The sequence below is a fragment of the Spermophilus citellus genome (assembly GCF_964194105.1).
Source record: "Spermophilus citellus genome assembly, chromosome: 3".
Taxonomy (NCBI): domain Eukaryota; kingdom Metazoa; phylum Chordata; class Mammalia; order Rodentia; family Sciuridae; genus Spermophilus; species Spermophilus citellus.
In genome coordinates this window covers 206,368,396-206,395,581 of record NC_138184.1, presented here as the reverse complement: position 1 = coordinate 206,395,581, position 27,186 = coordinate 206,368,396, and the positions used below count along the sequence as shown (strand labels likewise).

The 27,186-nt window shown below is 36.5% G+C and overlaps 1 protein-coding gene across 1 annotated transcript in view; it reads right to left on the bottom strand.

The window, feature by feature from the left end:
• ABCB1 (ATP binding cassette subfamily B member 1) overlaps positions 1-26,673 on the bottom strand; it is an 83,982-nt gene extending 57,309 nt beyond the window's left edge. Inside the window, exons 1-4 of the mRNA XM_081287890.1 lie at positions 26,558-26,673; positions 25,864-25,937; positions 20,526-20,571; positions 8,089-8,245 (exon numbers count right to left, since the gene is read on the bottom strand). Of these exons, the coding sequence (XP_081144016.1) occupies positions 8,089-8,245; positions 20,526-20,571; positions 25,864-25,931 (271 nt within the window). The 5' untranslated portion in view covers positions 25,932-25,937; positions 26,558-26,673. The remainder of the gene's footprint in view (positions 1-8,088; positions 8,246-20,525; positions 20,572-25,863; positions 25,938-26,557) is intronic.
• Between the last annotated feature and the right edge of the window lie 513 nt (positions 26,674-27,186).

The window sequence follows — 27,186 nt, the reverse complement described above, 5'->3', positions numbered from 1 at the left end:
CTAAAGAGAAAACAGTGTGCAGGTTTCTTTTTGACTTTTGTGAGCCCAAAGTCTATCCCTGAAGAGTGGGAAAGGAAACTGAGCAAGGCAAAAAATATTTTGCTTAAATTCTATGAAAATGACTACTACCTTTTTTAGACTAAAAAAATGTGCTGAGAAAAGATGCAGTTAAGAATTGATAACAGTATAGACCCCTGAGGGCCCAGGAGAGAAAAGCCATCTCCTAATACCCGATTTCCAGAAGAAAAGCCTGTTCTCCCGTAGAACTTGAAAAAGAATGATTATATAATTAATTGAGGAAGCTTCGGGATAGCTCCCGAGAGTCTTCCTGGACCTAGAGAGAGGCAGAAGAAACAAATGTTCCCAGTGCTCCTAAGAAAAGGGAACACGAGTACCCAATGGGATGCCCATGTGGAAGACAGTGCTGAAGGACACTTGACCTTCACATGTGTCTGGAGCGAGGCTGGCCTCCTAGCACATCCCAAGGAAAGGTGAAGGCTACCCTAAAATAGCTAAGATTGGGTTTCTATCACATTATTTGAGAAAGGACTTGAAACTGAAATTAACTTGTTGTATAAAATTATTATATTTTTTGCACGCTTGGGTTCTAAACAACACCTTCACTGCATCCCTTTCCAGCCTCAACTCCTGCAACTCCTGTACCCCACATTCCCCAGTTCTTTCCTTTTCATGGAGCTCTGGCTTGAAGCCCAATGAGAAGTTTGTTGTTCCCTAAGTTTTCTATGTTCTTCCTTCAACATTTAATTCACATTTCTTTCTACCTGGAATGCCCTTTGCCAAAATTTTTCTCCTATATGATAATTTTTCTCCTTACAAGTGAGGTAAAAGACGACCTTTTATTAAATGGCTTACACCTAGCAGAGTCACTCACCTGGCCTTAGTAATTGACACAAGATTCCAATTACAAAGTCAGTGCTAGAATAGAAGTATGACTGCTCTGGCCAAGTCCTCTCATTCCCACCCATGTGAGCTCTGAGAAAACTGAACTATATCCTAAGTTCATCTTTGTCTCCACAGAGTTCAGCCTGTTCTATCTGCAGTAACCCAGCCTTCCCGATAATGATAAATGGTCCCACAGAACCACCACAAATGACAGACCATTTGTCAAAATGCTCTATTCTAGCATTCTTCTACCATAGAAATAAGTGCCTCATATGAGAGCACAAAGAGATATTGTAGGTCATTATACCTGGTAAAGAAGGCCTTTCCCAAACCCAAGCCAGGCTTCAAAGGAACTAAACTGCCCATGACTCAATATTCTACATCGTTTAGGCATCACATTATATTACAGTTTTATCTGACCCAACTACCTCATATATTCAGTAATTTTAACTACTGAGAACTTAGAAAAAGCAAAGAGATTATGTTGAAAGGACGCTTTTCAAAGCAGTCTCCACAGACCTTCATGCCAGGCGCTGTTCTAGACGCTGGGGGGTACCATCTAGAATCAGAGCCACTTTTTCTCATCTTATTGGATTTATGTTCCAGCAGGAAGTTCTTTTATTTCAGGCCCCAAAACTCACATAACAGGGTAATATTGCCAAAATATCTAGCAAATTTATCCCCAGGAACTCCACCCCCACCACCACCTTATGCCTTTCTCGACTTGTGATAAGTTGTAATAAACAAGTAAAAAAATTCAGCAAGATAATTTTAGAGTAATGACTCTTAATAAGTAAAGGAATGATGCTATAGTGACTTTGGGATGGCTGGGGACAAAAGATCTTTCAGAGGAAGAACTAAGTGATAAACAGCAGCCATTAGAGAAAGACAGGGCAGGGTCTAATCCTCCCCAAGCTGGGAAAGACTGGAGGAAGGACAGTGTGGGTAGCCTGTGGTGAGTAAGTAAAGAGCAGACTGATGGGACAGGCTGGGGTGAGGTCACATAGGACATATAAACCACTGTACTGAATTTGTATTTATTCCATTATATGGAAGGCCAATGGGAGAGATACAAACTGACTTTTTTTTTAAACTTGAAATACATAGGCAGCAAAATGAAAGTAAGCTCCTATCTCTCACCATGCACAAAGCTCAACTCAGAGTGTACCGAAGATCTAGGAATTAAACTAGAGACTTTGCACCTAATAGAAGAAAAAGTAGGGCCAAATCTTCATCATTTCAGATTAGGTCCTGACTTTCTTAACCAGACTCCTAAAGTGCAAGAAATCAAGTCAAGAATTAATAAATGGGATGGGTTCAAACTAAAAAGCGTCTTCTCAGCAAAGAAAACAATCAACGAGGTGAAAAGAGAGCCTACATTTGGGGAGCAAATTTTTACCATATGCACATCAGATAGAGCACTAATCTTCAGGATGTATAAAGAACTCAAAAAACTTAACACCAAAAAATAACCAATCAATAAATGGGCTAAGGAACTGAACAGACACTTTTCAGAAGATATATAATCAATCAACAAATATATATAAAAAAAAGTTCAACTTCTCTAATAATTAGAGAAATGCAAATCAAAACTATTCTAAGATTTTATCTCAGGACAGTCAGAATGGTAATTATTAAGAATACAAGCAATAATAAATGTTGGCAAGGATGTGGAGAAAAAGGTACACTCATACATTTCTGTTGGCATGGCAAATTAGTGTAAGCACTATGGAAAGCAATATAGAGATTCCTTAGAAAACTTGGAATGGAACCACCATTTGACCCAGCTATCCCACTCCTACTCAAAAGGACTAAAATCAGCATACTATAGTGACACAGCCACATCAATGTTCATAGCAGCTTAATTCACAATAACTAAACTATGTAACCAACCTAGATGCCCTTCAACAGATGAATGGATAAAGAAACTGTGGTACATATACAGAATGGAATATTACTCAGAAATAAGGAAGATAAAATTATGGCATTTGCAGGTAAATGGATGGAATTGGAGAATATCATGCTAAGCGAACTAAGCCAATCCCAAAAAAACAAAGGCTGAATGTTCTCTCTGATAAGTGGATGCTGATCCATAATGGCGGGGGGGTGGGACATGGAGAGAATGGAGGAACTTTCATTGGTCAAAGGGGAAGGTTGAGAGGGGAGGGGGGCATGGGGGCAGGAAGGATCATTACCCTAGGTACATATATGACTGCACATGTGATGTGACTCTACATCATGTGCAGCCAGAGAAATGAAAAGTTGTGCTCCATTTGTGTATAATGAATTGAAATGCATTCTGCTATCATATATAACTCATTAGAACAACAACAAAAAAGAAATGCATTAAGTTGTGTTTGTCTTAACACTTAAATAAAATAAGTATTTTGCTCTTTAAAAAAAAAAAAAAACCTCACTCTGACAATGTATGGAGAACTGGACTGATGGGCAAGAATGGAAGCAGAGTGAGGAATTAGGAAGTTAGAGCTGATAGGCAAGGCATGGAGATGGCTCTGGATACAGGTTGCATCTGGAGATATAAGTAGTCAGATTTTGGGGAATGACCTTAGCACTGTTGTGGGTGGTAAGAGGCTGGCCATCAGCAGACCTTGGCTCTGGGCTCCCCTCACTTAGTTTTAACCTGGACAACCTCCTTTTGAGATGTTCTCCCTGGTGAGTTTTCATGACAGATGGGGTGGGGTGGGGTGGGTGTGCTCTGGTCAAAGAAGAGTTAGTAAAGTCTCCTTGGGCAGAAAGCTCCATCAATGATAAGCAAGAGGAATTGGACCTTTTGCCTAGATGATCAATCCCTCTGGCATTTGCCCTGGCTGGAGCCAGCCACTCAGTGTGGTGGGCTTGCTTACTGACGGTGACATATTCAAGGGACCATGATTTCCTCACATGTGCTGCTTCTACTTCTGGCCTTTAGAGCTGTGCCTCCTGGCTGACCTTCCTGACATACCAAAAAAAAAAAAAAAAAAAAAAAAAATCAAAGCTACAGGATGATAACTGTGGGAGAAAAAAGACCAAGAAAAAATTGTTGGAATTTGCTTCTATTTTAGGCAGAGTTTGAAAAATATCATCAGAGAGGGGGAAAAAAGACCAAACTAAAATGCAGGATTCCTGTTCTAGGAACTCAGCTCTGTAAACTAGCAAGCAACCCTGTCCTGAACATATTATTTCTACTTCTTAGACATGTTTTTTTTTTCCTATCTATAAAATTATGGGTTCAGGCCAGATAATGTCTGGGATCCTTTTACCTACAAAGATGATTCAGTCTTTTATTTATTTATCCCATTTCTTAAGCACCTAGCATGGGTCAGGGTCTATGTGGCTATTATTTTTATTTCATTTTATTTTATTGTTATTATTTTTTGCTAGTCTTGTATTGTGGAGATTAGATTGTAATTAGCCTATTTTGGGGGCTTGAAAAAGCAGTACCTCAAAAATAATAAAAACAAACAAAACGCTGGGTATAGTGGCACACAGCTGTAATCCCAGCAGCTCAGGAGACTGTGGCAGGAGGATTAAGAGTTCAAAGCCAGCTTCAGCAACTTAGCAATTTACTAAGCAACTCAGTGAGTTATTAAGCAACTCGGCAAGACCCGAGTTGCTTAATACAAAACAGGGTTGGGGATGTGGCTCAATCCTCAGTACCAAATCAATCAATCAATCAATCAATCACAACAACCTGACTGTATCTCATATTACTCAAGAAAAATTAATCATATTTTAAATTTTAACCTAAAAGTTAAAAAATAAACTGACTCAATTAAACAATATACTTTGAAATATTTTATCCTTATATGTTACTCAATTTTCCAAAAAAAATTATCAAGAATTTTTCCAGTGAAATGTTAAAAGCAGAGGAAAGCCTTGAGCAGATGAAAGAAAACAGATCCATCATAGACCCTTTTATGAAATATTAAGAATTTCAATGTTAGCTAACATTCTAGTTGGCACATACCCATAATTCTGGCCTTGAGGACGCAGATAACAATGTTTCCTTACTTACAATACCGAAGTTTTGAAACACACATACAAAATCTGCACATAATTTATATACTCATATTTAAATATCAAAACATAAATACAAGTTAAATATTCCTAACCTATAAATCTGAAATGCTCCAAAATCCAAAATTGTTTGAGCATTGATACGATGCCACCAGAAGAAAATGATACCACAAAATTTTGTTTCCTATATGCAATCATTTTAAAAAATATTTTGTAAAGTTATCTTCAGGTATAAGGTATATGTAAAAATAAATGAATTAGATGTTTAGAGTTGGCACCCATCCTCAAGATATTTTGTTATATATAGGCAAATATTCCAAAATCTGAAAAAGCCCTAAAATATTTCTGATAAGGGTTTTTCAACCCATACTATTCTGAGAATTGGCATTTCACAAGTAGTTCTCGCACTCCTGATGAGTTTTACAGAAGTGAGAGAAGAAATGATAAATGTAAGTTATTTCCATTTTTCCTCTTGCTAATCAAGGGAAATTTAGCATCTGGTGAGGAATTGGTTCATAGATGGCACATTCCAGTTGTGTCCTTGAATGGGGGAAGGGACCAGGCAGCTATTTGAGTGTCTTTTATATGTACACAGCCCTCATAATCTAGGACACACATCTCAAAGCCACCACTTCCAAATAGTATGACATCTGGAGCAGATTTCAGTGTATGAAGTTAGAAGGGCATCAACTTTCAGAGATAGCACTGCCTGTCTTCACACATCTTTGGATGGTTCAAGTAAAACTGGTAATGATTGGCACTTATACCTAAAGAGATCATTTGTTTCCTCACAAGTATAAGAGCAAATTAATGTTTGGGTGCTAGAGATATAATATACACAAATGTTAATATAGCTAAAAAGAGGCCAATGTATACAACAAAAGCTTAGTTTACTGTGGTCAGTCTAAGTTTAGTTCCGTTAGTTTCAAAGAGCTATTTGATGTTCTGCTCTTCCCAGACTGGACTAAACTTCAACAATTGTTTTAATAACCTATAATTTCTTTACTGACAGATAACCACAGCACCTGTTTCTTTATGTAGTGCACAGAGAGCAGCATAATAAATATAACACCTCATACACTGTTATAACACTGTTCGTGAAAAAGTGGATTGGATCAGAATAGGCATACAGGCACACATTGGGTCAGGTGAGCTACCAGAGAACACAGAAAGATATTATTATTCCACTATAAGGTAATAAGACAGAGAACTCAACAGAATACTGCCAAACATAGCATGTACAGGAACCAATGAATGCAGAGAGCACTAAGAACTTGCCTTCACTGAATGGTATAGACGAAAGGTGCCAGTTCATAGGTGGTACATCATCTTTTTGAGGGTCCTTTTGAATGCCATAAAAGGAGGTATAAATGCATACGAATTTTATAGAGCTCAAATATACTATCCATTTTTCTGGCCCAAGTCATTTTCTGCAATCACAGAATTGAAGTATTCTCTACCTCAGGGCAAACAATGTATTCTTCAGAATTACAAATTAGTTTCCAAGACCACAGGACAAGTATCAGAAAGGTTCCAAATATACCCCAAACTGGTATGAATATTTAAGTACATGTTTTGGAGGATAGCATCTATAGTATTCATCACAGACATAAAAGTTAAATGTTGATGTGCAAACTCATGGATATGATGCCCAGCAAACACACACACACACACACACACACACACACACACACAGTTCTAATGTTGAAGGGTCGTTGGAAGCTAAATGGTATCACGACATTTTTGAGTATATTCTCAAACAGGCATTTTCAACATTTTTACCACCTGAAGGTAAACTCAGTTGTAAGTTGTTGAGTACATTAGTTTAAGTCAATCTATGCTGAACAAGAGGTGACCTGAAGACTGAAACTCAGAATTATCAATCAATATACATACCCTTTACTCAAGAGTATGTGTATTACTTCCTTTTTTTTTTCAAGTCATTCACTTTCCCACTCTCTTACAGGACTGTTTTACAACTGTTTTGCTTACTATCTCACTGCAAAAAAACGGAAGTACAGTAGTCCCTGCTTGTCCATGGTTTCACTTCCTGTGATTTCAGTTGCCTGCAGTCAACCACAGCATGTATCATCTCACATCATCACAAGGAGAAGAGTGAAAACAGTACAGTAAGAGTTTGAGAAACCATACTCACATAATCTTTATTAGATAATTACTAGTTAATGTTGTTAATCTCTTATGATGCCTAATTTATATATTAAACTTTATCATAAGTATGTATATACAGCAAAAAATATAGAGCACATAGGATTCAGTGATATCCATGGTTTCAGGCATCCACTGGGGTCTTAGACCAAATCCCCGGCAGACAAAGGGGTACTACTGAAATCAGAAGAAAATTTCCACAGATTTTCACTTCCTTATCTACCCACCTTTGGACAGTGATGTCCAAATATTCTCTATTTCCACCTATTATTGTAGACAAAATGCTGGTTTTTATCTAAAGTAAATTTTTCCTCCTCTGCTTTGGATTTCCTCCTTTCTCAAGAATATCTAACAAATCTCTTCCCTCTCTTTTAAACATCATTTATCACCTTCTCCTCTCATTTGGATTATTTCCATTCACACACAAACAAGTTAATATTATTCCCATCCTAAATACACACACACACACACACACACACACACACACATTTACACTCACACCCTAGTTGTCTTGGCTCCTTTTCTTCATTCTTGTATCTGCTTCCAGACAGCCCAACCCTGGACAATATCCAAAACTAAATTTCTGGAATTTTCTGCCCAAACCTATTCTTCCTCCGACTTTCTCATCTTAGTTGACAGCAACTGCATCTTTCTGATTTTTTAAGCTAAAAGCATTAGAATCACTTGGATTCCCCTCTCAGTCACGTAGCCAATCTATCAAGGACTCTCATAACTGATTCCAGTGTATAAAGTCCTGCTTAGTTTCCTATACTTCCTCCTTAAGCTTTCTAGAATATTTCTGACTTCAGAGAGCCCTCTCCTTTTCTACATATTTCTGATGGCATTTCTATTAGGTGTTCTATTATCTTCTCAAACTCATTACAAACATGAGCTGGAACTCAGACCCTCTATCTCCCACAGTATTAAATATATTTAGTAAGGGCTCCACAAACATTGCTCAAAGTGATTTCCAATAAAATCAATGCCATAAACAATACTTACTTGTAAAGTTTTCTGGGATTAAGTTTCCAAAATTTGCAAAGGTATCTGTCATGTCTCCAAACACCAGCATCATGGCGGGGAGGGCAGCTCCGTGGACAATAGCAGCCAAAGTTCCCAGCACCATGTACAACTTATCAAGCCAATCTGAATAGCGAAACTAAGAAAAAGAAAAGAGGGGGAAAAAAGAAAAAGAAAAGAGAGCATAAACATAATCAGCAGTTTCATGAATGATTTTCTCTACCTTCAAAATATATTTTAAATGCAAGCTCTTTTTGCATGCTACTTTCTAACACTTTGGTCCAAGCTACCCTCTACCTTTGTTACTGCGATAGCTGAATTATAAATGGGCATTTGATTCTTCTACTGAGTTCTGGCCTAATTTTTCATATTAGACTCCATCTATCTACTTTTCTTATATGAGGACTGATAAGAATTATCAAAGTCTTAGAAATCCAGTATTTATTGTTCTGATTTCCATAAATAAAAGTCACTTTTAATTTCATGAAAACAAATTTGAATGTCATAGTCTCCTCAGAAGACACAATTCAGGAAACATTTCATCACCTTAAGAAAGGGTTAAAGATCTGCTGCTGTACAATAGTATTTGCGTAAGTGTAAAATAATTTTAAAATAATTAGGCCTTAGTAATGAGAAGGAGGAGAAGAAGATTGACTCAGATACATGCTTCTCAAGGAACATTTTTCCTGAAAAGGTAGAGTATGGCCACAATGAACCACCAGTGCAAATCCACATAAGTTTTTAAGTCTCAGGAAGGCAAGAAATGCTCCTTTGGATCCAAACAGTGATGGGAAGAGGGCACAGTAAGAAGAATGGGAATTGAAAGGGATGGAAGCATTCTAAACTCATTCTACAAGATCATCACTACTCTTCTACCAAAACAAAAAAAGACACCACAACAAAAAGAGAAAACTATAGACCAGTATCCCTGATGATCACAGATGGAAAAATCCTCAACAAACTACTTACATATCAAATCAATATCATTAAAAAAAATCATACACCATGATTAAGTTGGCTTTAGAGATGCAATGGTGGTTTAACATGCAAATCAATATGCATAATCCATCACATAAATAGAATCAAGGATAAAAATCAGCTGGGCTTGGTGGCACATGCCTGTTAATCCTGGCAGCTTGGGAGGTTGAGGTAGGAGGATTGCAGGTTCAAAGCCAGCCTCAGCAACTTTGAATTTTGAACAGGTCCTAAAGCAACTCAAAAAGAGTTGCTGTCTCTAAACAATATAAAAAGGGCTGGGGACGTGGCTTAGTGGTTAAGCACCCCTGGGTTCAATCCCTGGTACCAAAAAAAAAAAAAAAAAGGATAAAAATCATATGACATCTGATCATCTCAACATATGCAGAAAGACATTTGATAAAATTCAAATCCCTTCATGATAAAAAAAAGCAAATTTGGTATAATAGGATCATTTCTCAACATAATAAAAGCTATATACATCAAACTCATATCCAACATCACATTGAATATGGAAAAACTGAAAGCATTTACTCTAAGATCAGAAACAAGACAAGGTTGTCCACTCTCATTGCTTATTCACTAAAAGTTTTAACTAGAGCAATTAGGCAAGAGAAAGAAATAAAAGACATATTAATAGGAAATAAGGAAATCGAATTATTCATATTTGCAGATAATATAATTCTATACACAGAAAAGTCTAAAGTCTCCACAAAAAGACTTAGAACTGAAATATGAATTCAGTAAAGTAGCAGGATACAAAATCAGCATACAAAACATCAGTAGTTTTTCTATACACTAATAATGAATTTGCTAAGAAATCAGGAAAAAATCCCATTCACTACAGTCACACATAATAACAATAAAATACCATAAATAAGCCTAACTAAGGACTTGAAATACCTGTACAGCAAAAATTATGAAACATTGATGAATGCAATTGGGGACAATACTCATAAAATGGAAAGACATCCTATCCTGTTCGTGAATTGAAAAGATTAATATTGTTAAAATGTCCAGACAACACAAAACAATCTACAGATTCAATATAATCCCCATGAAAACATAACAATGACATTCTTCATAAAGCTATAAAAATATTTCTAAACTTCAACAGAATCATGAAACATCCCAAATAGTCAAAGCAATCTTGAGCAAAAGGAACAAAACTGGAGACATCACAATAACTGAGTTCAAAAATATCACATACAGAGCTGTAGTAACCAAAGCAGCATGGATTGGCTTAACAACAGACATGTTGGTCAATGAACATAATAAAGATCCCAGAAATAAATCCATGTATCTTCAGCCAACTGATTCTTGAGCAAGGTGCCAAAATCATATGAGAGAAGGAACCATCTCTTCAACAAACGGATATCCATGTGCAAAAGATTAAACCATAACCCTAGTGAAAAGTCAACTCAAAATGAATCAAAGACCTTAGTATAAGACCTGAAACTCTCAAAATATCAGAGGAAAACATAGAAGAAATACTTCAAGATATAGGTACAGGCAACAATTTTCTGTATGGAAATCCAAAAGCACAGAAAACAAAAGCAAGAATTGACAAGTGGAATTACCTCAAATTAAAAAGCTTCTGCACAGCAAAGAAAATAATCAACAAAGAGATAACATACAAAATGGAAAAAAAATCTTTGCCAGCTATTCATCTGGCAAAGCATTAATATATAAGCTATGTAAAGAACTCAAAAAACTTAACAACAAAAAGAAGTAATCCAATTAAAAAATGGGCAAATGATTCAAATAGACACTTCTCAAAAGAAGAATTACAAATGGCCAATAAACATGAAAAAATGCTCAATATCATAAGCCATCTGGGAAATGCAAATTACAATGAGATTTCATGTCACCTTAGTTCAAAGGGTTATTATCAAAAACATGAAAAATAACAAATACTGACAAGGATGTGGAGAGAAAAGAACACTTACACACTGTTGGAGGGAATGTAAATTAATATAGTCATTATAGAATATTATAGAATGTGCCTGTATAACAAATGAATGGATAAAAAAATACGATACATGATACACAACAGAGGATTATTCAGCCATAAACAAGAATGATATCCTTTCATTTGCAGGAATATGGATGGAACTAGAGGGTATCATGTTAAGTAACAGAAGTCAGACACAGAAAGACAAGTATGGCACATTTTCTCTCATATGTGGAATCTAGGGGTAGGGAGAGACCTGAAAGTATAATTAGGACTAGGAAGGGGGCCAGGAATATAGGAAAGAGAGGTTAGAAGTAGATGGAGATGATCAGCATATAATGTATGCACATATGGAAATATCACAATGAAGTCCATTCATTTGCATAGTAAATGTGTTAATTATAATAATAAAAAATGGGCACAGGGTTCTCCAAAGAAGCAATTAAGGATAAACACTGCAGGGCAAGGTGGCACATGCCTGTACTCCCAGCAGCTGGGGAGGCTGAGGCAGGAGGATCCTAAGTTCAAAGCAAGCCTCAGCAATTGCAGGGTGCAAAGCAACTCAGTGAGACCCTGTCTCTAAACAAAATACAAAATAGGGCTGGTGATGTGGCTCAGTGGTTGATTGCCCCTGAGTTCAATCCCTGACACCTCTCTTCCCCAAAAAGGATAAACCCCAAAGTAGGTGGATGTGACTATAGACAGCAGGTTTTTAACCCATGCAAACTGCATGAAAAGTTTTAGGTCTAGGCAGAGAGTGTAAATCAAAACAAAGATTATGGATCAGGCAATGCAAAAGACGTAGCAGCAAAAACCAAGATTTTAGAGCTTTTATATACTTCAAGAGAAGACAGACACCAATCTAAAGTTAGTTAATGAGGAACCTTCAAAAATGCAGTAGTAATGAGTGGGAGTAAGTGCCAAATTGACCAGTGGGAAAACAAAGAGTGTAAAAGCCCTTGGCAGTAGCAAATGGCAGCCCATAAAACAGAAGGAAGAAAGTGAAATTATGTGATAAAATGATAAGTGAAAGTTAGGGTTTGGAGTAAGAAGAGTGTCTAATATAAAGAGTACTCAGGCATTTGGATTTAAATCTTTCCTAACTTTCAAAAATGTAATCAAGTAGTTAAGATGGGGTTGATGACATAACTTTTCATGACCCCAAAACACCATCGCCTTTTTTTTGGGCAATTTTTTTTTATGTTTGATTGAATCACAGGCCAGATTTTGCTGCTACTTATATTATCTTGACTAAGGATTCATCCTCTTCCTCTAAAAAAAACAAAAACAAAAATGAAAGGGGAGAGATAAGCAGAAACAATTTATTTTATCTTAGAGACTCTACTGAATGGGCAAAATAGCAAATTCCTCAGTACAGGAAAGAAGATGACCGATGTGCAAAGATATCCCTCACCACCACCACAGGATATTTTGCCTCCACAACTACTCATCGGTGATAATAAAAACAAGCAGCCCAACATGTAAGTATCTGCTGAGTGCCATCTCAAGGACAGATAAAAGCCAGAGAGTAAATGCCAAAGATGGAAACCTGCCCTCACAGAGTTTAAAACGGAGGAAGATAAAGCAAAAATTTAGGCAATGAATACTCCATAGGCTTCCATAGCACACTGTACAGAATAGACACAAAATTGAGCACATGGGCTGGGTGCAGTGGCGCACCCCTGTGATCCTAGTGGCTCTGGAGGCTGAGGCAGGAGGATCACAAGTTCAAAGCCAGTCTCAGCAAAAGCAAGGTGCTAAGCAACTCAGTGAGACCCTGTCTCTAAATTTAAAAAACAGGGCTGGGGATGTGGCTCAGCAGTTGAGTGCCCCTGAGTTATATCCCCAGTACCAAAAAAAAAAAAAAAAAAAAAATTGAGCACATCCCTTCTTGATGGAAAAGAAGCATATTGACACACCCTTCAGGAAGCTGGGACAAGCTGGCAGAGACAAGGGCTTGAGGGAATGGAGAGGACAGAAGTCTTATTGAGTCTTGTCTGAATGCTCATCTGGGAAGTGCTATTCAGAAAGTACATGGAAAGAATTCAAAGTCTGAGGCATAGTTTTGTAGCAGAAGTCATAGGAGTGGATAAGTTTATCCAGAAAGAGATAAGAAATACATAGAATTAAGGAAAAAAATAGAGATTAAGTAACAGAGATAGCATGTTGACTCTCATTTAGATGATCTTGGGGCAAAAGGAAGAAGAGAGAGGGTAGTTGCTAGAGTGGGATTCAGTGTCAAGGGAGACTATTTAATGAAGTCTTGCATTCATAGGTAAATTTTCCAAAGAGACAACTGGTGAAATGTAGGAAGTAAATTAGGATGAAACAATGTTCTGCAGAATAAACAAATATTTCAAGAACCTGAGGCAGGAGATCATCAGTAGATAATATAAGTATTAGGTTAAAAAAAAAAAACTCCTACAATGCCCCAAGATTTCTCCATAGTTGCAAGGGGTAGAGATCCCGTTACAGTGTGCATTAGGAAGGGTCCAATCTGTCATCACCTAAACAAATGACTAAATTTAGCATCATGAAAAGTGAATTCCTTGGCATGTGATGTTTCTGGATGTGATGGACATGAAGTATACAGCATCCCCTGTGCAATTTTCTTACCAAAAAATGTTTGGTCTGAATGTATTAAAATCTTTAGACCTAACCATTACCATAAAAAGTACAAAGCATGGAAGATCAAGTTAGATGATGCTCCAGGGAAACAATCAAAATAGTCCAGCAGGTGGGACATTCTACAAGACAACTAGTACAGTCTTTTCAATATGTCAATATCATTTAAAAAGAGGAGGAAACTGTTCTAGACTAAGAAGACATAATACCCAAATATTATTATTGACTGGATTCTTCTTTGAACAAATTAATTGTTAAAGACATTTTTTGGAAATAATGAGAACATATGAATATGAACAGAGCTCTATACAATATTAAGAAATCATTGTTCATTTTGTTAAATATAATCAATGCATCATGTTACACAGGAAAATGTTTTGTAGAAAAAATTTCAAGAAATATAAACCAAGTTAGTTATATATGTAATATCATGAAATCCATAATGTCAGATGAAACATGGAAAAAAGTTATAAATGATGACTACATAAGTGTGAATTTTACTATCCTATTTTTTATGCTTGAAAATTTTCATCATAAACTTGGTAAAAAAAGGGATGGTTCTGAAACAGAAGGAACTAGAAGGAACAAACATTAGAGTAAATAGAGCCAGGCATGGTGGCACATGCCTATAATGTCAGCTGCTTGGGAGACTGAGGCAGGAGGATCCTGAGTTCAAAGCCAGCCTTAGCAATTTAGTGAGGTCCTAAACAACTCAGCAAGATCCTGTCTCAAAACAAAATATAATTTTGGGCTGGGGGTGTGGTTCACTGGTTAAGCACTCCTAAGCTCAATACTGGTACCAAAAAAAAAAAAAAGAGAGAGAGTAAATATAGACAAAATTAAGTTTCTAGAAATAGACAGAAATTCCAGAGAATAAGAATCTCATATTTCTATATTATATGAAGCAAGATTGATTTCTGGAGAAAAAAAGAAAGAAGATTTGAGAACAGTGGTAACATAATACTGAGTAGGACAAAAGCCACCATCAAATGGCCTAGTTCTATAGTTTATTAGGAAAGAGCCTTTTGAGGTGGCATCTCTTAACCTTTAACCTCAATTTCCTTATTTATAAACTGAGAAAAATATTCATAAACACAGAAAATCCCATATAGTTGTTTTATGAGGATTAAAATGAGACTTAATATGAGAAACTTTTTATGAAGCATACAATATAAAACACAAAATAAGAGGTTACTATTATTGGTTTTATATATGTAATAATAAGAATTTTCAGGCTCTCACCTTGACTGTAAGAGACAAACAGTCAAAAAGTTATAACATATTAGGTGAAATGTAAGAGAGAAATTTAAACTAATTATAACTGGAGTCCTTAAAAAAAGGAAAAAAATTATTTGGTTAGTTACTGATAGGAAAGAGAGATATGGTGAACCAGAACTACATAAAAAGAAGGGTAATCCATGCCAAAAACTAAGAGTCAGGCTCTCTGGGGCAAAGTAGAGGGTGCTGGTAGGAAAGTGGTTTAGGTAATATGCAACAGGCTAGATGGGAACATGGTTCCCAGGTTAGAGAGGGAAGTCAGTGAATTCATTCATTCATTCATCCAACATTCAAAAAATATTTAAAAAAATAAGAGTCATGCTTGGTTCTAGGTACTGACAATGACAGTGACTAAGACACATCATTCATTTGTCCTCATAATGCTCACACTCAGGATAAATAGTAAAAGAGGGAATAGAGGTATTTAATATTCATTCAATATCTAGGTACTTAGTAAAGTTCCAGGCACTTTTTTAGGCAATTGACATACAACACTGAATAAAACACAAAAACTCCACCCTCACAGAGCTTACATTCAGAGAATGGAAGACATGATGAACAAGAAATCAGTGGTTAAGTATTCAGAAAAAATATCATAGAGGGCCATGGCCCACTGACAAGCATGGCCAGTGGGTTTAGACTGGCTAGTCAGGGATTGTCCCTGGGAAGGGACCTCAATGACAGAGGGATACAGTTATGTGATGATCTGAGGCTGAGCATTCCAGGCAGAAAGAGCAAACACAAAGATCCTTGGATGGACATAAGCTTACTGTGCCTCAAAGATCAAACAGCATGAACACTGTGGCAAGAGCAGAGTATGGAAGATTTGTATACAATAAAGTCAGAGATGAGGTGAGACCAGGTCAGATTATGCTGAGTCTTTTATAGCAACAAGAAAGAATTTTGGTTTTACTCTACATATTCCATGTAAGTAGAAAGGAAGAGCATTCAAATTGTACATTCTACAACATGTACAATTTGAAGGAAGAGATTGAGTGATTTGATGTGGCTAGTATGGGAAGATATTTAGAAGGGAAAAACTGGAAGAGGAATACCCAGAAAAAAGAGCAATTGAGAGTAAAGTCTTGACCAGGTGTGATTGGCAGAATAATGTCCCCTTCACATCCTAATCCCAGGTTCTTGTGAATATGCTTTCCTGTTTGGTAAAGAGACTATCAATGTTAAGGATCTTAGGATGGGGAGACTATCCTGGGTTATTCAGGTGGACCCAATTAATCACAAAGCGACTTCTAAGAGGGAGGCAGAAGGCTCAGCATCAACAGTAGGAGACATGATAGTAGAGGAGGCTGGAGTGATGCAGGAAGGGGGCCAGAGGTTCAGGAACACAAGTGCCCTCTAGAAACAGATTCTCCTCCAGAAAGAAAGGAATCCTGCTGACACCTTGGTTTTAGCAGTTCGACCTCCAAGTTCAGAACTGTAAGGTAATAATGTGTGTTGTTTTAAGCAATAAAGTTAGTGATGTTTTGCTAAAGCATAAATAGGAGATGCACATATGATGTCAAAAGGGGAATAACCAAGAGGAAGGGCAAAGGTGGAAGGAAGCAGAAATTGTAGTCAAAGAGTAATATATCAGAGTTTATGACTTTGTAGATAAAAGAAATCGTAGTCAAAGTAATACATCAGAGTTTATGACTTCGTAGATAAAATAAGAGGTTACTATTATTAGTTTTGCATATGTAATAATAAGACTTTTCAGGCTTGGGGATTAGCCTAAGGTTCTCACTCACAAATAAGGACTCAACTGAAGGTTGAGATAACTGAAGAAACTAAAGAATGTTGAGTCTAGGCTTATTTATAATTTTACTGAAATATTCAGTATAACTGGAGCTAGGTGAATGAAATTGAAGCAGTCAAATGCCACAGTCTTCAATGAAGGAGTAATTAGAAGTTTTTAGAGGATACCTCTGAAGATGGATACAAGAAAACATAATCATACAGAGACTCAAATGAGAAAGAAGTTTTACATGAGGATCAAAATTTAAAAAAAAAAAAACAGCTGTGTAGACCTAGAATAATGTCAACACCTTCACTGGCTCATGTGATATGGGGTTGAGGAACAATAACATCATAGGTAAAGGTGACACAAGAAAAAGCCAAATAGCTGGAAAGCAAATCATTACACTCTGATATCACAAAGGCAAAGAGAAGATTCTAATATGATGGACCATGTCAAGGGCTATAAATAGGTCAAGATGGAATTTTTAAATGCCCACTGAATTTCGTGAGTGTTGAGGACAGAAGTCAAATTTCTATAGGTTCAAAACTAATACACACACATTATTATCTTATATACATACATGGTTGCATGACTGATGTGATTCTACAACATGTACAATCAGAAAAAGGAGAAATGATACCCCATTTATGTATGATATATCAAAATGCATAAATGCATTGTATTGTCATGTGTTACTAATTAAAACAAATTTAAAAATTAGATATGTCAAGATCATTGTACTGTCATGCGTAACTAATTAAAACAAATAAAAAACTGATAGGAAGATGTAACTGAGATAGAAAGCAAAGACAACTCTTGTACATGGTTTCAAGGGCATTAGGAAGATGAAAGAGACTTGATGGAGCAGAACCCACTTCAGGGACAGAGACTGAAGATAAAAAGAATGATAATGCCAGGTACTAAAGAAGGCCAGGTACTTAAGATGAGAGTCAAAGTCCAAGTGAGTGAATAGTATTAAGAACTGGATAGTCCCTCTGTTTTAACAAGGGAAACAGAGAGGGAACATTTCCAAATTCAGGTGGGTTTGTAAGATTATAGCAGTGGTGAAGGTCAAGGAGTGGTTTATGCCTATAACCAGAAAAATCACCCAAGTTGGTAGAAGGACCAGGAAGGGAAAAGTATATACTGAGACAGGTTACAAGATCTTCACTAACAGGTGGGCAGAAGGTAACGGCATTTAACAAAGAATTCTTTATAAGCAGACAACAGTTTAACCAATCATAAATCCCCATAAACAATCACAGCTTTTAGAAGCAACAAGGCATGTCTGGACAAAATCTGGGCCTGCCTCCTTGCTAGTAATGTGACTCGGTGACTTTAAATGCATTATTTAACTTCTGTGAGTCTGTTTCCACATCTGAAACATAAGGATAACATAAGCTCTTACATCCTAGGGTTATTGTGTGAATTAAGTCAGATAATACATGGGGAGAGTACTTAACAAATTCCTGGTACTTAACATTGATAGCTATTATCTATTTAGAAAAAAAAATATTTCAATAAGATATATACTGTGGAGAGCTCAGAGTTGAATCTGCAGTATGCTTCTGGCAGGAGCGTATAATCTTTAAGGAGTTCATTTTGTACAGAATCTGCAGCCCAATTTTTCTCTCTCCTTCTCTTAATTCCTCTACTTGTCCCTTTTCCCCACTTGCGTTCAGTTTATTCTACTTTTGTGTTTCTATAAATGCTGACGTGAGGCCTGCTATAAATAAAGCAAAGACCAGTAGGAAGTCTTTTTTTTTATTGGTTGTTCAAAACATTACATAGTTCTTGATATATCATATTTCACACTTTGATTCAAGTGGGTTATGAACTCCCATTTTTACCCCATATACAGATTGCAGAGTCACATCAGTAGGAAGTCTTAAATCTGTTCCTTATTTTTTTTATCACTTTCTCAAAATTGATAAAGTTTCATAGTAAAAATAAGTTAACAGACACCATGAGCAGAAGAGTTCTGCTGTATTTAGAAAGATCTGCATACAAAATTGGTCTTGACTGGTATCTGAAACTCAAATCTGGGGAGTGTTACCACTATTCCAAAAAACCCATCTCTAACAGGTAAGAGTCTTTTTCTTAGCTGGAAACTATAACTGGTTAGCAATACAGTCACATCAGCATTTGCCATTAAGCTTTCTGCTTATGTTTTTGTATTTAAGGTTTTGTGTACAAGTTAGGTTCATTGTTTTCTATGTCACTGTTCAGGAAAAAAGATATAAGGAAAGTCATCCCAGTAGTATCGTACTTCATAGAAAGTTTTAGAATACATTCTATCTTGGCCCTGCTGTATATCCTGGGAAAAGTAAATGCCTGGCCTCAATTTCTTCATCTGTAAAACTGTAACATCTACCACAAAAGGAGTCCTAAAGATTAAATGAATTTCTACATAAAGTACTTAAAACAATGCCTAGCACATAGTGTTATATGTGTGTTATTACTATTTCCTCACATTTGAACTCCAGATTTTATTCTTTTGTTGACTTGAATTGAGTTCTGATATATTTGAATCTGTAACATTTTATAAAACATAGAAATGCTAAATTAAAAAAAAAAGTTTAATGTACAAATAATAAAAATCAAACTATAGGGCTAGAGGTGTAGCTGAGTGACAGAGCATATGCTTAGCATGCATGAGGCCCTGAGTTTAATTCCTAGTGCCAAAAAAAAAAAAAAAAAGGAAAGGAAAGAAAGAAAGAAAAAAACCCTAAACTATAAAATACAGAAATGTTTTGGTCTCAAAATAACAAAACTGAAATTAAATGCTGGGAATAAATTCAAATTTAACATAAACATTTCTTTCCATACAGAGTGTAAGTACGAAATCTAAAACAAACAAAAGCTGTCATTTGGTAATATAAGTAATGCTATTGTGAATGTCTGAGTCTCATCTTCCAAATATTTCAAAGGAAGTGGAAATAGAACAAAAGGAGGAGCCACAGTAAGAGCAAATGTAGCACAAGAAAATGAAGATGGTATAAGATAACCAAGGTCCTCAATGCAAAAGTCACGCAACTTTTTTTCCTACTTATAGCTATTTTTATACTCAATTTACCAAGATCCATTTTATATAGCAGTCTATCCACTCCTCTCTATTTTAAAAATATGTCTAGTGTATATGAGTAAACTGTAAAGTATGTGCAGCAAGACTTAATTGATTCACTAATCTTCTGGGTTCACCCCTGGAACAGTTCACCTAAGTTCATCTAAGTTTGGACTCTTAGAAAAAAGGAAAGATTCAGGGAAATAAAATTATGAAAAACCAGCCACACCAAAAAACACCTATCTTAATCCAAGTGGGATTAAAGAAAAGCTTCAAAACAACCATCATGCAACTAGAAAAGGAAATAAAGAGTTATGGTAAGGTTTTCAGATTCCAGATTCTCAGCTATTCAGAACAGAGAACAATGGCCTATGCTAAATCATGGTAATAAATAACCCATTGCTACCTTTTATTATTATGGGCTCTTGGGACTTGGGACTTGGACTTCAAACCTACCAGCATTTCAGAGCCATTAAAAGACAGCATGCAATGTAAGAGGTTCTCTCTATCAAGATGACAAAGACCATCCCTGGGAGAAACATTTCCAGAGGCAATAGATAACTGGCAACATAACTAGTTAGGAGAATACTGAAATCCAAAACTCAATTCACACAGCAAAGCTATAATCATCATTCCTCTGAAAATAAGCTAAATCCAACTAGTTCATTTTGCCTTTCCATTACCAAATCATGTAAGAAAATATTACACCAAATAATATATCTCTTTTATAGATAAGAAGTCAAATTACCAAAGTATTTTTAATAGTGAATTAATTCAAAACTCACCATTGCAAACACACTGACAGTTGGTTTCTTTTCCTCCTTCTTTTTACTGAAAAATATAGCAAAGGAGTTACACAAAACTTTAAAAACTACAAAAATTTTTAAACTAACAAATTAATGTACAAAGTTTATATTTAGTGACAACTGAAACAAAGAAAAATGTCCATAATGTACTTTTTAATAAAAAAATCATATTTAATAGTATATCATTTATGACGTTCAAAAATAAATATGCTTACATTTATCTTAGAAAGATATGGCATGTGGTGGACTGGGGCTGTAGCTCATTTGCAGAGTACTTGCCTAGCATGTATGAGACACTGGGCTTGATTCTTAGCACCACATAAAAATAAACAAATAAAATAAAGGCATTCTGTCCATCTAAATTACAAAAAAAAAAAAATTTTAAAGATGTACCATGTGATTACCACTGGATACTATCTATAAAAATATTTTCTTACTTGTACCTTAGATACTTCCTTATTTTCTACGATGATTACACATATACACACTCCTTTTACAATTAAAAAATATATACTAAAAATGAGTCTCCTATTTTTATCCTAATTTAAAATCATTCATGGGTTCCAGCAGTAGATATTCTATTTATCTACTACCTAAATATTATTCTTAATCATTCCCTGTACTAATGGAGAGCAGAGGTGATCAGATGTTGGGATTAACTAACCTAAGGAAAAAAGTAATTCAATCACTCTATGAACAAATCTAATTCTGAAAGGATGTCTGGAGCCCTAAGTGAACCATTATGAAAATAAATGCAATCTAGAAAAACTGTTCTCCAAAAAAGATGTTCTGTAAACTGTCAAATGGCTGTTCTTCGGCTGGGATTGTAGCTCAGTGGTAGAACACTTGCCTAGCATATATGAGGCACTGATTTCGATCCTCAGCACCACTCAAAAAAATGAAATAAAGGTATTGTGTCCACCTACAACTAAAAAAATATATTAGAAACAAAAACGCTGTCCTTAGGCATAAAAACCTCAGTTATCATTTTGAGCCTAGATTCAAATGCCTGTAACTCAGTAACCCACTGTATATAACTACCACCCAGGCAGGGAAAGCAAACAAACCACAACAAATCAGCTTCAGCTGCATTTTTCATACAGATAAAAGACTATTTTTTTTTTCAAAAAAAAATAGCATTAGTTTTTCATGGATTTCTAAGTTCAAAAAGTAAATTAAAAAAAAAAAAGGAAATTCGTCTTTGTTCTTTACACCAAGTGAGGTCAAAAGAGGTGAAGAGACTTCTAAAGAAAAAATCCAAAGTTTACTCATGTTTGGCTTCGGAGCAATGTTACACGCAAATAAATACACAAACATTTTCAGGTTTGGCTCCACCCTATTCCCAGTAAGGGCCTGATTTCCATATTCCTGGGGCCAGGATGGGAGAAGAGAAATAGCCATAAATAGTAGAGTTTTAGTGCTGAGCTTTTTATTTATTTATTTTTTGTTCTCTAAAACTGATGCTACTTGGGAGAACTAGAATGTCCCAGGCACCAACTGTAAGCACTTCCTATACATGATTCATAAACAACTGTCCAAGGCACATTTTGTCCTCTTAGAGATGAGAAAACCACAGAGGAGCAAGAAGAGTTTACTAACTTATCCAAGGTCCCACGCCTGGAAAAAAAGCTAAGATGTAAACTGCAAAGCCTTTCTTCTGATCACCAAATCTGTAAGGTGTGAGCTCAGACTTCTGAGATGCTGCACTGCCTGTAAGTACTTTCACATGAACTCTCTCCCCTGCTACTTTACTCACTTACCCCTGCAGCATGAAACAGTGCCTACAAAGGCAAGCAACTCATCAAACATCACTTTAATGAAGAAAGTTTGTAAATACAGATATCCCCAGTTAGTGCTCTATTCCAGCTTTATCTATTTAGTAGAGCCAAATACTTCTTCACAATTTATGTTAACAAACATAGTTTTAAGAACAGACCAAAGTCAATGGTGATGGGCACAGTTAATTAGGAATCACTTAACTAAAAGAATGGTCTCTAGAGCTGGGGCTATAGCTCAACGGCAGAACACTTCCCTAGCATGGGTAAGGCACTGGGTTCGATCCTCAGAACCACATACAAACAAGTAAATAAAGTTTAAATTCTAAAACAAACAAATAAACAAAAAGAATAGTCTCTAATTTGAAAATTCTGTAGACCTTTTCTGCAGACCATGATAGAACCAATAATTAATGAAGAAATGAAGACGTGTAAAGGATCAAGCAATTTTCTTTACCAATTCCCTCCATAAATCCCTCAAAACTTCTTACATAAATACACCTAAATGTTTCTGTCTTTTTTTTTTATTGATTGTTCAAAACATTACAGAGCTCATGATGTATCATCTTTCATACATTAGACTCAATTGGGTTTTGAACTCCCATTTTTACCCCAAATACAGATTGCAGAATCACATCTGTTACATACTCACATTATTACATAATGGCATATTAGTGACTGTTGTATTCTGCTACCTTTCCTATCCCCTACTATCCCCCAAATGTTTCTGTCTTAATAACATAGTTCTTTAAGCTACCATGTTTTTTAAAAAAGGTCAAAAAACCAAAAGACTTCTTGAAGTCTTTTTCTTTGTTTACATGTAAAGCTTTTATTGTGGAAAAACTTCAAATAAACGGAAAAAATGGAAAGAATAGTATAATGACTACTCACATAACTCATCTAGATTCATCAATTACTAATTTTTAACCACATTCTCTTTGAGAGTATACACTGACATTTGTTAGTATTTTGATAAACTATTCAAAAGCAAGTTGCAAATATGGAATCACACATTCTCCTACCATTGATACCGCTGTTGACCAGTGACCAGTCCTTGCTTCCCCGATATTGAAGAATAACACCAAAGAAGCACGCCGAGGCAAGGTCAGAGTAGAAATTAGAAGTTTATTAAAGATTAGCAGAAAAGACTTCTCCCGGAGGAAGAAGGGGACCCAAGAGGTGGAATCCGTGGAAGTGCGGTTGTTTCCCCTTTTTGTAGTTTTGGTGATGGAATGTAGGTGGGAAGGGTTAGGACACAGGTGGGCCAAACGGGCAGGAAGGACTTTTGGGATGGGCTATCTCCAAATCTGTTGGGGGCTGTTTCTTTGAGGTGGACTTTGGCCTAGGGACTTCATTAACATTCCATGAGTTGTCCTGTGTTTTCCCTGAGTCATTCCCAGCATGGCCTCCATTTTAGATTTCACTCGGTATTAGACCCGATTTACCTAACTACACTGACTACCTAACTTTAAATCCGACTTCACCATTATCACATCTATGAAAACTAATAACAATTTTAACATCATCTAGTATCAAATCCACATTCAATTTTCCCAAAAATGCTTTCTATAATTTTTTGAACTCTAATTTAATCAAAACTCATGTTACATTTGGTGGTTATGTCTCTTTTATCTCTCTTAATCTAGAAGTCCCTATTTTTTTGTCTTTTGACATTGACCCTTTTAAAGAGATAAGAGCAGTTGAAGAATGTCACATTTCTGGATATAACTTGTCCCACATCTTGAAGATATCTGTTCCAAACTGAGTACAATAAAGATATACAGTATATGTAAAAATGTACATCAAATTGGAGTACTTAGTTTGAAAAAATAATGTAAACTATCTTATTAATAATTTTGATTATATGTAGCAATGACTATATTTTGGAAATATTATTCAATTAATTTTTAAAAATTAATTTCAATTGGTACTAGAAATGTTTAAATGATAAGTACAGCCTACATTATATTTCTGTTGGACAGCACCATAGTCTAGAAGCTTGACTGGGTTCAAATTAGTGTTTGCAAACATACCCTCTACATAATATTGTGTACTCAAATTCCATTACATGCTAAGTAACTTAACATAGTCTGTTCCACCAAAAGTGATGTTAAATCTGATCACTTGGATAAGGTGCCAACTACAAAATCTCTGACTGGACAGGTACCTTTTCCTTTTCCCATTAGTAAGAATTGTGGAGATAACTGTTGGTTACAATTTCTCTAAATAGTTTATGTTCCATTGATAATTCTTGCCTGGATCAATTACAACAATGCAGTTTCTAATACGATCACTGCATTTTTCTGTAAATGTTCCTTTATTTTCTGTACCTCTCTCACCCTCTTTCAGTTTCCTTCTTCTCAGATTATAAAGGATTCATCAATTATATTCTATTCAGTATCTCAAAATCAATTACAGCTATTGTTTCCCTTGATGCTCAAATTGTCCCAGACTTAACCAGAGGAAACCTGTCCAAACTTCCTCCTGTGTCTTCTGACTACTTCATTAACCTTCACTTCCCTGTTTTCAGGTATCACAAAGTACTCTAGGTCTCTTTGTATTTTTCCTACCCAAGACTTGGCTAAAATTAGCTGTTTTTCTATGGGGTGCTCATTCCATTTAGTGAGCAACAGTATTTAAAAACAAGATTTGGCATTAGGAGCACTTATTTCTATTGTCCCTTTCAGTGTATGGAAAATGAACTATTAAATAACCATAAATTTATATTGAAGTTTCTAATTCATATTTAACATTATTTTGATTATTTGATTTACACGTTTGCTTTTGTTTTCTTATAGTGAAAAGCTTGTTTTCTAATAATATTGATATATTTTCTAATTGGTTTTGTCTTACAATTTACAACTTTCTACTAACAATGTACCTATTGAGTGAAGTGTAAAATTTCTTGCAAAGGCAGACCACTGTGATAAACTTTACTTACTTTTTCCCTGTAATTACATCACCAATTTTATATATAGTCACTAAAAGTTAAAGTTAAAAAAAAAAACAACCCTAAGGGTAAGTTTGGCTTTCTGTTCCATTGGCCATACCACAAATATGCATTGTTTAAGTAGCTGTTTATCAGAAGCAAGGTGCTAAACCACAAGAGCTGAGCCTACCCAGCATATGGTGCTAAATATGCATTGTTTAAGTAGCTGTTTATCAGAAGCAAGGTACTAAAAACCACAAGAGCTGAGCCTACCCAGCATATGGTGCTGGTGCGTGGGCGATCAATATTGCTTGTAAAGGAGAAGTCAATAAAATTTTAAAAAGGGATGTGAATACTGGCCTGTCTGGGGCCAGGAAGCTGTGGAAAAAGCCTCACCCAAGACCTAGAGAGGATGCAAAAACTATGTCCAGTTCAGCCAACTGCACTTCTACTCTAAGCAGAGAGAGTGGGGACTGCTTCCAAAGGCTGACTTGGATATCTTAAGATCAACATAATAATCACCAACAACATTTATTTCAGGGCTGAAGGCTGTAAACAAACTCCCCAAATCTCTCAAGCGCTATAAACTAGAAATGTGAAACAAACTGGCTACCTTTTTTTGTTGCTCAGCTTCAAGGAGTTCTCTCCTTCTTTTCCATTGACGTCCCCTTCAAGCTCCATCGCGACCTGGGAAGAAACATTACATTACATTACATTAGCCAAATAGCCCCTAGGAGTTAGAGGGGAGGCTGACCTCTACTCCCCAGCGGATCCCAGAGTGCGGCAGGGCAGAGCACTAGCCCTTATCCACCAACTGCCCAGGCGATGATGGTCACGATGGGTTTCTCTGGGCTGCCAGCGCTTACACACAGCTGTTCATTGAGCTTGGAGGGCGGCGGCGCTTTCTGGATCTCGTTGGCTGCAAACGCAGCTCTACCTCGGCGTTTTCTTCGCTGCACATAAGGTTTTTTTTGTTGTTGGTGGTGTTTTTTTTTTGTTTGTTTGTTTTTGTTTTTTTAATCCACCCGCCGGCAGGCTGAGACCCAGTACCCGCACCACACTAATCCGCGCGCTGGGGGCAGCAGGATCCACTAAGCGCGGTTAGCGCTGAAAACTAAGGGCTGAGAGCTTCTCAAGTGACTAGCACTCACCCGACTTATTCACCATGGATTTGGCCACGAAAAATCTTTCACGCCCTCCACCCCGCAAGAAGCCCTCCTCCGATGGGGTCCGCGCTCTGGAAATTGAACATCTCCACTCTTCCTGGGAACTGCCCGCTTCAAGTCCATAACTTCGCGCGCCCCTACCTGTTGTTTTCCTTTGGAACGCTCACTAGGACGTGGATTTTGGAAGAAGAGACTCCCCGTTTAGTTGAAAGGACTGGCGGATGTGAGCAGCACCTTCAACGTTGTTGAGCTTCAAGGAACCGCTGCGCAAGTGCGCGGGAGCTTCCTGTAGCCTGGGAGCAAAGCGGGTGGGTGTGCGAAACTCCCAACCCTGCACAGTCCGGCCCAGCCAATCAGCCTGAAGACAGGGATTCTTGATGGAATGTTGATTGCGCTAGAAGTTGCGAAATAGTTTGGATTTCCCCAAGGAATGGCCTCATTTCTGTTACCTCTCTGCAAGGCCACATTGCCTGAATCGTCAGAGACACACGTGGAGAGTCTTGTCTCTACAAGTCCACATAAATCTCCAGATAGATATATAGATAAACGTATATATGTAGGTACACAGATGGATACCTGGATTTAGAGAAGCTATGGGAAACTTTCTCTGTCATCACATTATAATTAATAAAACAACCTCCATCCTTATCTATTCTGTAGTTACATTTCCCTTTCTTGCAGCACCTCTAAAAAGGCTGGGAGAAATTTCCTGCAAGTCTCTTTTTAGTATGCTTGACAATGATGAACAGGAGGAAATTAAAAGGAAGATG